General features: G+C 42.9%; 1 protein-coding gene across 1 annotated transcript in view; it reads left to right on the top strand.

Moving 5' to 3' along the window:
- The window catches only part of LOC140535610 (uncharacterized), a 68656-nt gene that overhangs the window by 17570 nt on the left and 35125 nt on the right, over positions 1-15961 (top strand). The window contains exons 24-30 of the mRNA XM_072657007.1: positions 387-476; positions 729-818; positions 2608-2670; positions 3009-3071; positions 3157-3216; positions 3673-3732; positions 3849-3926. Coding sequence (XP_072513108.1) covers positions 387-476; positions 729-818; positions 2608-2670; positions 3009-3071; positions 3157-3216; positions 3673-3732; positions 3849-3926 — 504 coding nt within the window. The remainder of the gene's footprint in view (positions 1-386; positions 477-728; positions 819-2607; positions 2671-3008; positions 3072-3156; positions 3217-3672; positions 3733-3848; positions 3927-15961) is intronic.

Below are 15961 nucleotides of genomic sequence, written 5' to 3'. Positions count from 1 at the left end.
ACAGTAAATCAGAGCGTGATTGGTTGATTCTCAATAGTGTTGCTGGTTATTCTGACGGCCTTCAGTTCTACCAGTGAATCCTGAGCAGTGGGAGGGCTGGTGTAGCTGAATCTGCCCAGATACCACTGAGAGAACCATCCTGATTGGAAACCATTACTGATGATGATGATGTTGTTTATGATGATGCTGTTGTTGTTGCTGATGATGATGATATTGTTTATGATGATGCTGTTGTTGTTGATGATGATGCTGTTGTTGTTTATGATGATGCTGTTGTTGTTGATGATGCTGTTGTTGTTGATGATGATGATGCTGTTGTTGATGATGATGATGATGATGATGCCGTTGTTGTTGATGATGATGATGATGATGATGTTTTCTCTCAGTGCTGGAGGGGAAGCTAGCAAAGAAGGAACAGGAACTGGAGTCCAGTGCAGCTGAATTGAAGAAGATAGATGAGCACAATGCAGATTTGAGTAAGAAATGATTCAGTGATTCAGTTAGTTTAGTGTAGACAGGGTTGCTATGGAAACAAGAGAAGATCCAAACTGGAACCAGTTTAATGAAGTAAAATATCCAGGTTATATTTTAGCCCACGCTAGTGTGTGCCTCACTCTCCCCCATGTTTCCTACTTTTCATCTTTTAAAACCTCTCCCTCACTCTTTCATGATGCTGGTGCTGATGTTAACGCCTCAGGGATTCTGATTGGTTCTGTTCTCTGCTGCAGTTCTACGATTGGCTGACTTGGGGCAGCAGCTGAAAAAAGCTACAAGTGCTCAGGACAGCATTAGAACAAAAGCAGATCAACAAATCAAAGGTAGAGTCATTCCATTACATCCTGACCCTAATCATCTGTAGTACTGTCCTGTGTTTCTTTTTAATACTGGTGTAGTGTCCTGTAATAAACTATAGTGGTGTATAATACTGGTGTAGTGTCCTGTAGTAAACTATAGTGGTGTATAATACTGGTGTAGTGTCCTGTAGTAAACTATAGTAGTGTATAATATTGGTGTAGTGTCCTGTAGTAAACTATAGTGGTGTATAATACTGGTGTAGTGTCCTGTAATAAACTATAGTGGTGTATAATACTGGTGTAGTGTCCTGTAGTAAACTATAGTGGTGTATAATACTGGTGTAGTGTCCTGTAATAAACTATTGTAATGTTTAATACTGGTGTAGCATCCTGTAGTAAACTATAGTAATGTTTAATACTGGTGTAGTGTCCTGTAGTAAACTATAGCGATGTTTAATACTGGTGTAGTGTCCTGTAGTAAACTATAGTGGTGTATAATACTGGTGTAGCATCCTGTAATAAACTATAGTAATGTTTAATACTGGTGTAGCATCCTGTAGTAAACTATAGTAATGTTTAATACTGGTGTAGTGTCCTTTAGTAAACTATAGTGGTGTATAATACTGGTGTAGTGTCCTGTAATAAACTATAGTAATGTTTAATACTGGTGTAGTGTCCTGTAGTAAACTATAGTGGTGTATAATACTGGTGTAGTGTCCTGTAGTAAACTATAGTGGTGTATAATACTGGTGTAGTGTCCTGTAGTAAACTATAGTGGTGTATAATACTGGTGTAGTGTCCTATAGTAAACTATAGTGGTGTATAATACTAGTGTAGTGTCCTGTAATAAACTATAGTAATGTTTAATACTGGTGTAGTGTCCTGTAGTAAACTATAGTGGTGTATAATACTGGTGTCGTGTCCTATAGTAAACTATAGTGGTGTATAATACTGGTGTAGTGTCCTGTAGTAAACTATAGTGGTGTATAATACTGGTGTAGTGTCCTGTAGTAAACTATAGTGGTGTATAATACTGGTGTAGTGTCCTATAGTAAACTATAGTGGTGTATAATACTGGTGTAGTGTCCTGTAATAAACTATAGTAATGTTTAATACTGGTGTAGTGTCCTGTAGTAAACTATAGCGATGTTTAATACTGGTGTAGTGTCCTGTAGTAAACTATAGTGGTGTATAATACTGGTGTAGCATCCTGTAATAAACTATAGTAATGTTTAATACTGGTGTAGCATCCTGTAGTAAACTATAGTAATGTTTAATACTGGTGTAGTGTCCTTTAGTAAACTATAGTGGTGTATAATACTGGTGTAGTGTCCTGTAATAAACTATAGTAATGTTTAATACTGGTGTAGTGTCCTGTAGTAAACTATAGTGGTGTATAATACTGGTGTAGTGTCCTGTAGTAAACTATAGTAATGTTTAATACTGGTGTAGCATCCTGTAGTAAACTATAGTAATGTTTAATACTGGTGTAGTGTCCTATAGTAAACTATAGTGGTGTATAATACTAGTGTAGTGTCCTGTAATAAACTATAGTAATGTTTAATACTGGTGTAGCATCCTGTAGTAAACTATAGTAATGTTTAATACTGGTGTAGTGTCCTGTAGTAAACTATAGCGATGTTTAATACTGGTGTAGTGTCCTGTAGTAAACTATAGTGGTGTATAATACTGGTGTAGTGTCCTGTAGTAAAGTACAGTAATTCATGTATAGGCTAGACTCTGTATTGCAGTAATATAGTAACTGTGTGAATTATCTCTAAGATTCTTTGTTTGTTATTTATCTGAATTCTAGAGCTTAAATCTCAACTGAGGAACAAAGAGGGAGAGGTTTCAAATCTGAAGAAGAGTAAAACAGGTAAGATCTGATGAGTAATCTGTCCGGATACTATTGGACATGTGGTGTACTTGTGTAATGGTGTCAGTGCTGATGAGTAATCTGTCCGGATACTTTTGGACATGTGGTGTACTTGTGTAATGGTGTCAGTGCTGATGAGTAATCTGTCCGGATACTTTTGGACATGTGGTGTACTTGTGTAATGGTGTCAGTGCTGATGAGTAATCTGTCCGGATACTTTTGGACATGTGGTGTACTTGTGTAATGGTGTCAGTGCTGATGAGTAATCTGTCCGGATACTTTTGGACATGTGGTGTACTTGTGTAATGGTGTCAGTGCTGATGAAGGCTGTCTCTCAGATCTGGAGGACAGAGTGAAGAAGGCGGAGGTGGAGAGGAACACAGCTAGAGCAGCACACAGAAGTAAGAGTGGAGCTGGATCTGATCAGTCTGATCATACAGATCTGATTAACCCTTTACTGACCCTGGCTTTACTCCACTCTCTCAGAGCTGCAGCAGGAGCTGGAGGAGGCCAAGAAGTGCACTGAGGTCCACAAGAATTTCACTGGTGAAGTACTCCTTACATAACATTAAGCACCACCCACTCTACAGCTGTTTAGTCCCACCCACTCTACAGTTTTCAAGCCTTGCCTACAGCAGTTTAGCCCCACCCATTCAGCCTACAGCAGTTTAGCCCCACCCATTCAGCCTACAGCAGTTTAGCCCCACCCATTCAGCCTACAGCTGTTTAGCTCCATCCACTTATGCTACAGCAGTTTAGCCCCACCCATTCTGCCTACAGCAGTTTACCTCCACCCATTTAGCCTACAACAGTTTAGCCCCACCCATTCAGCCTTCAGCAGTTTAGCCCCACCCGTTTAACTTTCAGCAGTTTAGCCCCACCCACTCAGCTCAGGGGGAAAGTAATACAGTAGAAGTATAGGATAGGAGTTTTTTTAAAAGAATGTTTATTATAGTTGTGTGTGTGTGTGTGTGTGTGTGTGTGTGTGTGTGTGTGTTACAGAGGTCCAGACACAGATTAAAATAGAACTTTCGCAGCTGAATAACAGCTTCGCTCGTCAAGGTGAGTGAAGAGCTGATAAACAATGAACTGAACTGAATAGCAGTAACTGCAGTAATTAGCAGTGGAGCTACGAGGCTAATGCAGGAAGTGTGTGTTTGTGTGTGTGTTGTTTTCAGTGTTGACGATCCAGACGCTCTCAGAGGAGATCAGCGCCCTGCAGCACAAACTCACCAAGTCGGAGGGAAATACTGATGGTGCGTACCCCCCCACACCCCCCACCTTACACCGGGGGTCCTTCATTTACTTACTGAACTTCCTTCTGCTGTCACTGCTTCCTCCATTAGCTGGAGATCTCCTCAATGCCTTCACTTTAATAGCTACTCTCAAATCTCAGAATATTATTAATATGTGATGAGGTTGTTCACAGTGTGAAGTCAGTGTTGATGAGGTTGTTGATGGTGTGAGGTCAGTCTTGATGAGGTTGTTCACAGTGTGAGGTCAGTGTTAATGAGGTTATTCACAGTGTGAGGTCAGTGTTGATGAGGTTGTTCACAGTGTGAGGTCAGTGTTGGTGAGGTTGTTAATGGTGTAAGGTCAGTGTTGATGAAGTTGTTGGTGTGAGGTCAGTGTTGATGAGGTTGTTCACAGTGTGAGGTCAGTGTTGATGAGGTTGTGGATGGTGTGAGGTCAGTGTTGGTGAGGTTTTTCACAATTTAAGGTCAGTGTTGATGAGGTTGTTGAAAGTGTGAAGTCAGTGTTGATGAGGTTGTTGATGGTGTGATGTTCATGTTGATGAGATTGTTGATGGTGTGAGGTCAGTGGTGCTGAGGTTGTTCACATTTTACGGTCAGTGTTGATGAGGTTGTGGATGGTGTGAGGTCAGTGTTGGTGAGGTTGTTCACAGTTTAAGCTCAGTGCTGATGAGATTGTTGATGGTGTGAGGTCAGTGTTGATGAGGTTGTGCACAGTTTACGGTCAGTGTTGATGAGGTTGTTGATGGTGTGAGGTCAGTGTTGATGAGGTTGTTCACAGTGTGAGGTCAGTGTTGGTGAGGTTGTTAATGGTGTAAGGTCAGTGTTGATGAAGTTGTTGGTGTGAGGTTGGTGTGAGGTCAGTGTTCACAGTTTAAAGTCAGTGTTGATGAGGTTGTGGATGGTGTGAGGTCAGTGTTGGTGAGGTTGTTCACAGTTTAAGCTCAGTGCTGATGAGATTGTTGATGGTGTGAGGTCAGTGTTGATGAGGTTGTGCACAGTTTAAGGTTAGTGTTGATGAGGTTGTTGATGGTGTGAGGTCAGTGTTGATGAGGTTGTTGATGGTGTGATGTCCATGTTGAAGAGATTGTTCACAGTTTAAGATCAGTGTTGATGAGGTTGATCACAGTTTAAGGTCAGTGTTTATGAGGTTGTTGATGATGTGAGGTCAGTGTTAATGAGGTTGTTCATGGTGTAAAGTCAGTGCTGATGAGGTTGCTGATGATGTGAGGTCAGTGATGATGAGATTTTTGACAATGTGAGATCATTGTTTATCAGGGAGGATGAGGATGTTGATGATGCAAGGTTGCTCATGGTGTAAAGTCAGTGCTGATTAGGTTGTTGATGGTGCAAGGTCAGTGATGATGAGGTTGTTCAAAGTATGAGGTCAGTGTTGATGAGGTTGTTCATGGTGTGAGGTCAGTGTTGATGAGGTTGTTCACAGTGTGAGGTCAGTGTTGGTGAGGTTGTTAATGGTGTAAGGTCAGTGTTGATGAAGTTGTTGGTGTGAGGTCAGTGTTGATGAGGTTGTTCACAGTTTAAAGTCAGTGTTGATGAGGTTGTGGATGGTGTGAGGTCAGTGTTGGTGAGGTTTTTCACAATTTAAGGTCAGTGTTGATGAGATTGTTGATGGTCTGAGGTCAGTGTTGATGAGGTTGTTGATGGTGTGATGTTCATGTTGATGAGATTGTTGATGGTGTGAGGTCAGTGGTGCTGAGGTTGTTCACAGTTTACGGTCAGTGTTGATGAGGTTGTTGATAGTGTGAGGTCAGTGTTGGTGAGGTTGTTCACAGTTTAAGCTCAGTGCTGATGAGATTGTTGATGGTGTGAGGTCAGTGTTGATGAGGTTGTGCACAGTTTAAGGTTAGTGTTGATGAGGTTGTTGATGGTGTGAGGTCAGTGTTGATGAGGTTGTTGATGGTGTGATGTCCATGTTGAAGAGATTGTTCACAGTTTAAGATCAGTGTTGATGAGATTGTTCACAGTTTAAGGTCAGTGTTGATGAGGTTGTTGATGATGTGAGGTCAGTGTTAATGAGGTTGTTCATGGTGTAAAGTCAGTGCTGATGAGGTTGCTGATGATGTGAGGTCAGTGATGATGAGATTGTTGAAAATGTGAGATCATTGTTTATGAGATTGTTGATGGTGTGAGGTCAGTGTTGATGAGGTTGTTGATGGTGTGATGTCCATGTTGATGAGATTGTTCACAGTTTAAGGTCAGTGTTGATGAGGTTGTTCACAGTTTAAGGTCAGTGTTGATGAGGTTGTTGATAGTGTGAGGTAAGTGTTGATGAGGTTGCTCACAGTTTAAGGTCAGTGTTGATGAGGTTGTTGATGTGTGAGGTCAGTGTTGATGAGGTTCTTGATGGTGTGAGGTCAGTGTTGATGGGGTTGCTCACAGTTTAAGGTCAGTGTTGATGAGGTTGTTGATGTGTGAGGTCAGTGTTGATGAGGTTCTTGATGGTGTGAGGTCAGTGTTGATGAGGTTCTTGATGGTGTGAGGTCAGTGTTGATGAGGTTCTTGATGGTGTGAGGTCAGTGTTGATGAGGTTGTTGACTGTGTGAGGTCAGTGTTGATGAGGTTGTTCATGGTGTAAAGTCAGTGTTGATGAGGTTGTTGATGGTGTGATGTCCGCGTTGATGAGGTTGTTGATGGGGTGAGGTCAGTGGTGATGAGGTTGTTGATGGTGTGAGGTCAATGTTGATGAGGTTGTTGATGGTGTAAAGTCAGTGAGGTCAGTGTTGATGAGGTTGTTGATGGTGTAAAGTCAGTTAGGTCAGTGTTTATGAGCTTGTTGATGGTGTGAGGTCAGTGTTGATGAGTTTGTTGATGATGTGAGGTCAGTGTTAATGAGGTTGTTCATGGTGTAAAGTCAGTGCTGATGAGGTTGCTGATGATGTGAGGTCAGTGATGATGAGATTGTTGACAATGTGAGGTCAGTGTTTATAAGATTGTTGATGGTGTGAGGTCAGTGGTGATGAGGTTGTTGATGGTGTGAGGTCAGTGGTGATGAGGTTGTTGACAGTGTTGGGTCCGTGTTGAGGTTGTTGATGGTGTAAGGTCAGCGTTGAAGAGGTTGTCGACTGTGTGAGGTCAGTGTTGATGAGGTTGTTCACAGTTTACGGTCAGTGTTGATGAGGTTGTTGATGGTGTGAGGTCAGTGTTGGTGAGGTTGTGCACAGTTTAAGGTCAGTGTTGATGAGGTTGTTGATGGTGTGATGTCCATGTTGATGAGGTTGTGCACAGTTTAAGGCCAGTGTTGATGAGGTTGTTGATGATGTGAGGTCAGTGTTAATGAGGTTGTTCATGGTGTAAAGTCAGTGCTGATGAGGTTGCTGATGATGTGAGGTCAGTGATGATGAGATTTTTGACAATGTGAGATCATTGTTTATGAGATTGTTGATGGTGTTAGGTCAGTGGTGATGAGGTTGTGGATGGTGTGAGGTCAGTGGTGATGAGGTTGTCGATGGTGTGAGGTCAGTGTTGATGAGGTTGTCGACTGTGTGAGGTCAGTGCTGATGAGGTTGCTCATGGTGTAAAGTCAGTGCTGATTAGGTATTTGATGGTGCAAGGTCAGGGAGGATGAGGATGTTGATGATGCAAGGTTGCTCATGGTGTAAAGTCAGTGCTGATTAGGTTGTTGATGGTGCAAGGTCAGTGAGGATGAGGTTGTTGATGATGTGAGGTCAGTGATGATGAGGTTGTTCAAAGTGTGAGGTCAGTGTTGATGAGGTTGTTCATGGTGTGAGGTCAGTGTTGATGAGGTTGTTCACAGTGTGAGGTCAGTGTTGGTGAGGTTGTTAATGGTGTAAGGTCAGTGTTGATGAAGTTGTTGGTGTGAGGTCAGTGTTGATGAGGTTGTGGATGGTGTGAGGTCAGTGTTGGTGGGGTTTTTCACAATTTAAGGTCAGTGTTGATGAGATTGTTGATGGTGTGAGGTCAGTGTTGATGAGGTTGTTGATGGTGTGATGTTCATGTTGATGAGATTGTTGATGGTGTGAGGTCAGTGGTGCTGAGGTTGTTCACAGTTTACGGTCAGTGTTGATGAGGTTGTTGATGGTGTGAGGTCAGTGTTGGTGAGGTTGTTCACAGTTTAAGCTCAGTGCTGATGAGATTGTTGATGGTGTGAGGTCAGTGTTGATGAGGTTGTGCACAGTTTAAGGTTAGTGTTGATGAGATTGTTGATGGTGTGAGGTCAGTGTTGATGAGGTTGTTGATGGTGTGATGTCCATGTTGAAGAGATTGTTCACAGTTTAAGATCAGTGTTGATGAGGTTGATCACAGTTTAAGGTCAGTGTTTATGAGGTTGTTGATGGTGTGATGTCCATGTTGATGAGATTGTTCACAGTTTAAGGTCAGTGTTGATGAGGTTGTTGATGATGTGAGGTCAGTGGTAATGAGGTTGTTCATGGTGTAAAGTCAGTGCTGATGAGGTTGCTGATGATGTGAGGTCAGTGATGATGAGATTGTTGAAAATGTGAGATCATTGTTTATGAGATTGTTGATGGTGTGAGGTCAGTGTTGATGAGGTTGTTGATGGGGTGAGGTCAGTGGTGATGAGGTTGTTGATGGTGTGAGGTCAATGTTGATGAGGTTGTTGATGGTGTAAAGTCAGTGAGGTCAGTGTTGATGAGGTTGTTGATGGTGTAAAGTCAGTGAGGTCAGTGTTGATGAGGTTGTTGATGGTGTAAAGTCAGTGATGATGAGGTTGCTGATGATGTGAGGTCAGTGATGATGAGATTGTTGACAATGTGAGGTCAGTGTTTATAAGATTGTTGATGGTGTGAGGTCAGTGGTGATGAGATTGTTGATGGTGTGAGGTCAGTGGTGATGAGGTTGTTGACAGTGTTGGGTCCGTGTTGAGGTTGTTGATGGTGTAAGGTCAGCGTTGAAGAGGTTGTCGACTGTGTGAGGTCAGTGTTGATGAGGTTGTTGATGATGTGATGTCCATGTTGATGAGATTGTTCACAGTTTGAGGCCAGTATTGATGAGTTTGTTCACAGTTTAAGGTCAGTGTTGATGAGGTTGTTGATGGTGTGAGGTCAGTGTTGATGAGGTTGTTGACTGTGTGAGGTCAGTGTTGGTGAGGTTGTTCACAGTGTGAGGTCAGTGTTGATGAGGTTGTTCACAGTGTGAGGTCAGTGTTGGTGAGGTTGTTAATGGTGTAAGGTCAGTGTTGATGAAGTTGTTGGTGTGAGGTCAGTGTTGATGAGGTTGTTCACAGTGTGAGGTCAGTGTTGATGAAGTTGTTGATGTTGTGAGGTCAGTGGTGCTGAGGTTGTGCACAGTTTAAGGTCAGTGTTGATGAGGTTGTTGATGGTGTGAGGTTAGTGTTGATGAGGTTGTTGATGGTGTGATGTCCATGTTGAAGAGATTGTTCACAGTTTAAGATCAGTGTTGATGAGGTTGATCACAGTTTAAGGTCAGTGTTTATGAGGTTGTTGATGGTGTGATGTCCATGTTGATGAGATTGTTCACAGTTTAAGGTCAGTGTTGATGAGGTTGTTGATGATGTGAGGTCAGTGGTAATGAGGTTGTTCATGGTGTAAAGTCAGTGCTGATGAGGTTGCTGATGATGTGAGGTCAGTGATGATGAGATTGTTGAAAATGTGAGATCATTGTTTATGAGATTGTTGATGGTGTGAGGTCAGTGTTGATGAGGTTGCTCATGGTGTAAAGTCAGTGCTGATTAGGTTGTTGATGGTGCAAGGTCAGTGATGATGAGGTTGTTCAAAGTATGAGGTCAGTGTTGATGAGGTTGTTCATGGTGTGAGGTCAGTGTTGATGAGGTTGTTCACAGTGTGAGGTCAGTGTTGGTGAGGTTGTTAATGGTGTAAGGTCAGTGTTGATGAAGTTGTTGGTGTGAGGTCAGTGTTGATGAGGTTGTTCACAGTTTAAAGTCAGTGTTGATGAGGTTGTGGATGGTGTGAGGTCAGTGTTGGTGAGGTTTTTCACAATTTAAGGTCAGTGTTGATGAGATTGTTGATGGTCTGAGGTCAGTGTTGATGAGGTTGTTGATGGTGTGATGTTCATGTTGATGAGATTGTTGATGGTGTGAGGTCAGTGGTGCTGAGGTTGTTCACAGTTTACGGTCAGTGTTGATGAGGTTGTTGATAGTGTGAGGTCAGTGTTGGTGAGGTTGTTCACAGTTTAAGCTCAGTGCTGATGAGATTGTTGATGGTGTGAGGTCAGTGTTGATGAGGTTGTGCACAGTTTAAGGTTAGTGTTGATGAGGTTGTTGATGGTGTGAGGTCAGTGTTGATGAGGTTGTTGATGGTGTGATGTCCATGTTGAAGAGATTGTTCACAGTTTAAGATCAGTGTTGATGAGGTTGATCACAGTTTAAGGTCAGTGTTTATGAGGTTGTTGATGGTGTGATGTCCATGTTGATGAGATTGTTCACAGTTTAAGGTCAGTGTTGATGAGGTTGTTGATGATGTGAGGTCAGTGTTAATGAGGTTGTTCATGGTGTAAAGTCAGTGCTGATGAGGTTGCTGATGATGTGAGGTCAGTGATGATGAGATTGTTGAAAATGTGAGATCATTGTTTATGAGATTGTTGATGGTGTGAGGTCAGTGTTGATGAGGTTGTTGATGGTGTGATGTCCATGTTGATGAGATTGTTCACAGTTTAAGGTCAGTGTTGATGAGGTTGTTCACAGTTTAAGGTCAGTGTTGATGAGGTTGTTGATAGTGTGAGGTAAGTGTTGATGAGGTTGCTCACAGTTTAAGGTCAGTGTTGATGAGGTTGTTGATGTGTGAGGTCAGTGTTGATGAGGTTCTTGATGGTGTGAGGTCAGTGTTGATGAGGTTCTTGATGGTGTGAGGTCAGTGTTGATGAGGTTCTTGATGGTGTGAGGTCAGTGTTGATGAGGTTGTTGACTGTGTGAGGTCAGTGTTGATGAGGTTGTTCATGGTGTAAAGTCAGTGTTGATGAGGTTGTTGATGGTGTGATGTCCGCGTTGATGAGGTTGTTGATGGGGTGAGGTCAGTGGTGATGAGGTTGTTGATGGTGTGAGGTCAATGTTGATGAGGTTGTTGATGGTGTAAAGTCAGTGAGGTCAGTGTTGATGAGGTTGTTGATGGTGTAAAGTCAGTTAGGTCAGTGTTTATGAGCTTGTTGATGGTGTGAGGTCAGTGTTGATGAGTTTGTTGATGATGTGAGGTCAGTGTTAATGAGGTTGTTCATGGTGTAAAGTCAGTGCTGATGAGGTTGCTGATGATGTGAGGTCAGTGATGATGAGATTGTTGACAATGTGAGGTCAGTGTTTATAAGATTGTTGATGGTGTGAGGTCAGTGGTGATGAGGTTGTTGATGGTGTGAGGTCAGTGGTGATGAGGTTGTTGACAGTGTTGGGTCCGTGTTGAGGTTGTTGATGGTGTAAGGTCAGCGTTGAAGAGGTTGTCGACTGTGTGAGGTCAGTGTTGATGAGGTTGTTCACAGTTTACGGTCAGTGTTGATGAGGTTGTTGATGGTGTGAGGTCAGTGTTGGTGAGGTTGTGCACAGTTTAAGGTCAGTGTTGATGAGGTTGTTGATGGTGTGATGTCCATGTTGATGAGGTTGTGCACAGTTTAAGGCCAGTGTTGATGAGGTTGTTGATGATGTGAGGTCAGTGTTAATGAGGTTGTTCATGGTGTAAAGTCAGTGCTGATGAGGTTGCTGATGATGTGAGGTCAGTGATGATGAGATTTTTGACAATGTGAGATCATTGTTTATGAGATTGTTGATGGTGTTAGGTCAGTGGTGATGAGGTTGTGGATGGTGTGAGGTCAGTGGTGATGAGGTTGTCGATGGTGTGAGGTCAGTGTTGATGAGGTTGTCGACTGTGTGAGGTCAGTGCTGATGAGGTTGCTCATGGTGTAAAGTCAGTGCTGATTAGGTATTTGATGGTGCAAGGTCAGGGAGGATGAGGATGTTGATGATGCAAGGTTGCTCATGGTGTAAAGTCAGTGCTGATTAGGTTGTTGATGGTGCAAGGTCAGTGAGGATGAGGTTGTTGATGATGTGAGGTCAGTGATGATGAGGTTGTTCAAAGTGTGAGGTCAGTGTTGATGAGGTTGTTCATGGTGTGAGGTCAGTGTTGATGAGGTTGTTCACAGTGTGAGGTCAGTGTTGGTGAGGTTGTTAATGGTGTAAGGTCAGTGTTGATGAAGTTGTTGGTGTGAGGTCAGTGTTGATGAGGTTGTGGATGGTGTGAGGTCAGTGTTGGTGGGGTTTTTCACAATTTAAGGTCAGTGTTGATGAGATTGTTGATGGTGTGAGGTCAGTGTTGATGAGGTTGTTGATGGTGTGATGTTCATGTTGATGAGATTGTTGATGGTGTGAGGTCAGTGGTGCTGAGGTTGTTCACAGTTTACGGTCAGTGTTGATGAGGTTGTTGATGGTGTGAGGTCAGTGTTGGTGAGGTTGTTCACAGTTTAAGCTCAGTGCTGATGAGATTGTTGATGGTGTGAGGTCAGTGTTGATGAGGTTGTGCACAGTTTAAGGTTAGTGTTGATGAGATTGTTGATGGTGTGAGGTCAGTGTTGATGAGGTTGTTGATGGTGTGATGTCCATGTTGAAGAGATTGTTCACAGTTTAAGATCAGTGTTGATGAGGTTGATCACAGTTTAAGGTCAGTGTTTATGAGGTTGTTGATGGTGTGATGTCCATGTTGATGAGATTGTTCACAGTTTAAGGTCAGTGTTGATGAGGTTGTTGATGATGTGAGGTCAGTGGTAATGAGGTTGTTCATGGTGTAAAGTCAGTGCTGATGAGGTTGCTGATGATGTGAGGTCAGTGATGATGAGATTTTTGACAATGTGAGATCATTGTTTATGAGATTGTTGATGGTGTTAGGTCAGTGGTGATGAGGTTGTGGATGGTGTGAGGTCAGTGGTGATGAGGTTGTCGATGGTGTGAGGTCAGTGTTGATGAGGTTGTCGACTGTGTGAGGTCAGTGCTGATGAGGTTGCTCATGGTGTAAAGTCAGTGCTGATTAGGTATTTGATGGTGCAAGGTCAGGGAGGATGAGGATGTTGATGATGCAAGGTTGCTCATGGTGTAAAGTCAGTGCTGATTAGGTTGTTGATGGTGCAAGGTCAGTGAGGATGAGGTTGTTGATGATGTGAGGTCAGTGATGATGAGGTTGTTCAAAGTGTGAGGTCAGTGTTGATGAGGTTGTTCATGGTGTGAGGTCAGTGTTGATGAGGTTGTTCACAGTGTGAGGTCAGTGTTGGTGAGGTTGTTAATGGTGTAAGGTCAGTGTTGATGAAGTTGTTGGTGTGAGGTCAGTGTTGATGAGGTTGTGGATGGTGTGAGGTCAGTGATGGTGAGGTTTTTCACAATTTAAGGTCAGTGTTGATGAGATTGTTGATGGTGTGAGGTCAGTGTTGATGAGGTTGTTGATGGTGTGATGTTCATGTTGATGAGATTGTTGATGGTGTGAGGTCAGTGGTGCTGAGGTTGTTCACAGTTTACGGTCAGTGTTGATGAGGTTGTTGATGGTGTGAGGTCAGTGTTGGTGAGGTTGTTCACAGTTTAAGCTCAGTGCTGATGAGATTGTTGATGGTGTGAGGTCAGTGTTGATGAGGTTGTGCACAGTTTAAGGTTAGTGTTGATGAGATTGTTGATGGTGTGAGGTCAGTGTTGATGAGGTTGTTGATGGTGTGATGTCCATGTTGAAGAGATTGTTCACAGTTTAAGATCAGTGTTGATGAGGTTGATCACAGTTTAAGGTCAGTGTTTATGAGGTTGTTGATGGTGTGATGTCCATGTTGATGAGATTGTTCACAGTTTAAGGTCAGTGTTGATGAGGTTGTTGATGATGTGAGGTCAGTGGTAATGAGGTTGTTCATGGTGTAAAGTCAGTGCTGATGAGGTTGCTGATGATGTGAGGTCAGTGATGATGAGATTGTTGAAAATGTGAGATCATTGTTTATGAGATTGTTGATGGTGTGAGGTCAGTGTTGATGAGGTTGTTGATGGGGTGAGGTCAGTGGTGATGAGGTTGTTGATGGTGTGAGGTCAATGTTGATGAGGTTGTTGATGGTGTAAAGTCAGTGAGGTCAGTGTTGATGAGGTTGTTGATGGTGTAAAGTCAGTGAGGTCAGTGTTGATGAGGTTGTTGATGGTGTAAAGTCAGTGATGATGAGGTTGCTGATGATGTGAGGTCAGTGATGATGAGATTGTTGACAATGTGAGGTCAGTGTTTATAAGATTGTTGATGGTGTGAGGTCAGTGGTGATGAGATTGTTGATGGTGTGAGGTCAGTGGTGATGAGGTTGTTGACAGTGTTGGGTCCGTGTTGAGGTTGTTGATGGTGTAAGGTCAGCGTTGAAGAGGTTGTCGACTGTGTGAGGTCAGTGTTGATGAGGTTGTTGATGATGTGATGTCCATGTTGATGAGATTGTTCACAGTTTGAGGCCAGTATTGATGAGTTTGTTCACAGTTTAAGGTCAGTGTTGATGAGGTTGTTGATGGTGTGAGGTCAGTGTTGATGAGGTTGTTGACTGTGTGAGGTCAGTGTTGGTGAGGTTGTTCACAGTGTGAGGTCAGTGTTGATGAGGTTGTTCACAGTGTGAGGTCAGTGTTGGTGAGGTTGTTAATGGTGTAAGGTCAGTGTTGATGAAGTTGTTGGTGTGAGGTCAGTGTTGATGAGGTTGTTCACAGTGTGAGGTCAGTGTTGATGAAGTTGTTGATGTTGTGAGGTCAGTGGTGCTGAGGTTGTGCACAGTTTAAGGTCAGTGTTGATGAGGTTGTTGATGGTGTGAGGTTAGTGTTGATGAGGTTGTTGATGGTGTGATGTCCATGTTGAAGAGATTGTTCACAGTTTAAGATCAGTGTTGATGAGGTTGATCACAGTTTAAGGTCAGTGTTTATGAGGTTGTTGATGGTGTGATGTCCATGTTGATGAGATTGTTCACAGTTTAAGGTCAGTGTTGATGAGGTTGTTGATGATGTGAGGTCAGTGGTAATGAGGTTGTTCATGGTGTAAAGTCAGTGCTGATGAGGTTGCTGATGATGTGAGGTCAGTGATGATGAGATTGTTGAAAATGTGAGATCATTGTTTATGAGATTGTTGATGGTGTGAGGTCAGTGTTGATGAGGTTGTTGATGGGGTGAGGTCAGTGGTGATGAGGTTGTTGATGGTGTGAGGTCAATGTTGATGAGGTTGTTGATGGTGTAAAGTCAGTGAGGTCAGTGTTGATGAGGTTGTTGATGGTGTAAAGTCAGTGAGGTCAGTGTTGATGAGGTTGTTGATGGTGTAAAGTCAGTGATGATGAGGTCAGTGTTTATGAGCTTGTTGATGGTGTGAGGTCAGTGTTGATGAGTTTGTTGATGATGTGAGGTCAGTGTTAATGAGGTTGTTCATGGTGTAAAGTCAGTGCTGATGAGGTTGCTGATGATGTGAGGTCAGTGATGATGAGATTGTTGACAATGTGAGGTCAGTGTTTATAAGATTGTTGATGGTGTGAGGTCAGTGGTGATGAGGTTGTTGATGGTGTGAGGTCAGTGGTGATGAGGTTGTTGACAGTGTTGGGTCCGTGTTGAGGTTGTTGATGGTGTAAGGTCAGCGTTGAAGAGGTTGTCGACTGTGTGAGGTCAGTGTTGATGAGGTTGTTGATGGTGTGATGTCCATGTTGATGAGATTGTTCACAGTTTGAGGCCAGTATTGATGAGTTTGTTCACAGTTTAAGGTCAGTGTTGATGAGGTTGTTGATGGTGTGAGGTCAGTGTTGATGAGGTTGTTGACTGTGTGAGGTCAGTGTTGGTGAGGTTGTTCACAGTGTGAGGTCAGTGTTGATGAGGTTGTTCACAGTGTGAGGTCAGTGTTGGTGAGGTTGTTAATGGTGTAAGGTCAGTGTTGATGAAGTTGTTGGTGTGAGGTCAGTGTTGATGAGGTTGTTCACAGTGTGAGGTCAGTGTTGATGAAGTTGTTGATGGTGTGAGGTCAGTGGTGCTGAGGTTGTTCACAGTTTAAAGTCAGTGTTGATGAGGTTGTGGATGGTGTGAGGTCAGTGTTGGTGAGGTTTTTCACAATTTAAGGTCAGTGTTG

Source organism: Salminus brasiliensis, chromosome 15, assembly GCF_030463535.1.
Source record: "Salminus brasiliensis chromosome 15, fSalBra1.hap2, whole genome shotgun sequence".
NCBI classification, from domain to species: Eukaryota; Metazoa; Chordata; class Actinopteri; order Characiformes; family Bryconidae; genus Salminus; species Salminus brasiliensis.
The sequence above is the reverse complement of the archived record's forward strand: the minus strand, read 5'-3'. Positions and strand labels throughout refer to the sequence as shown.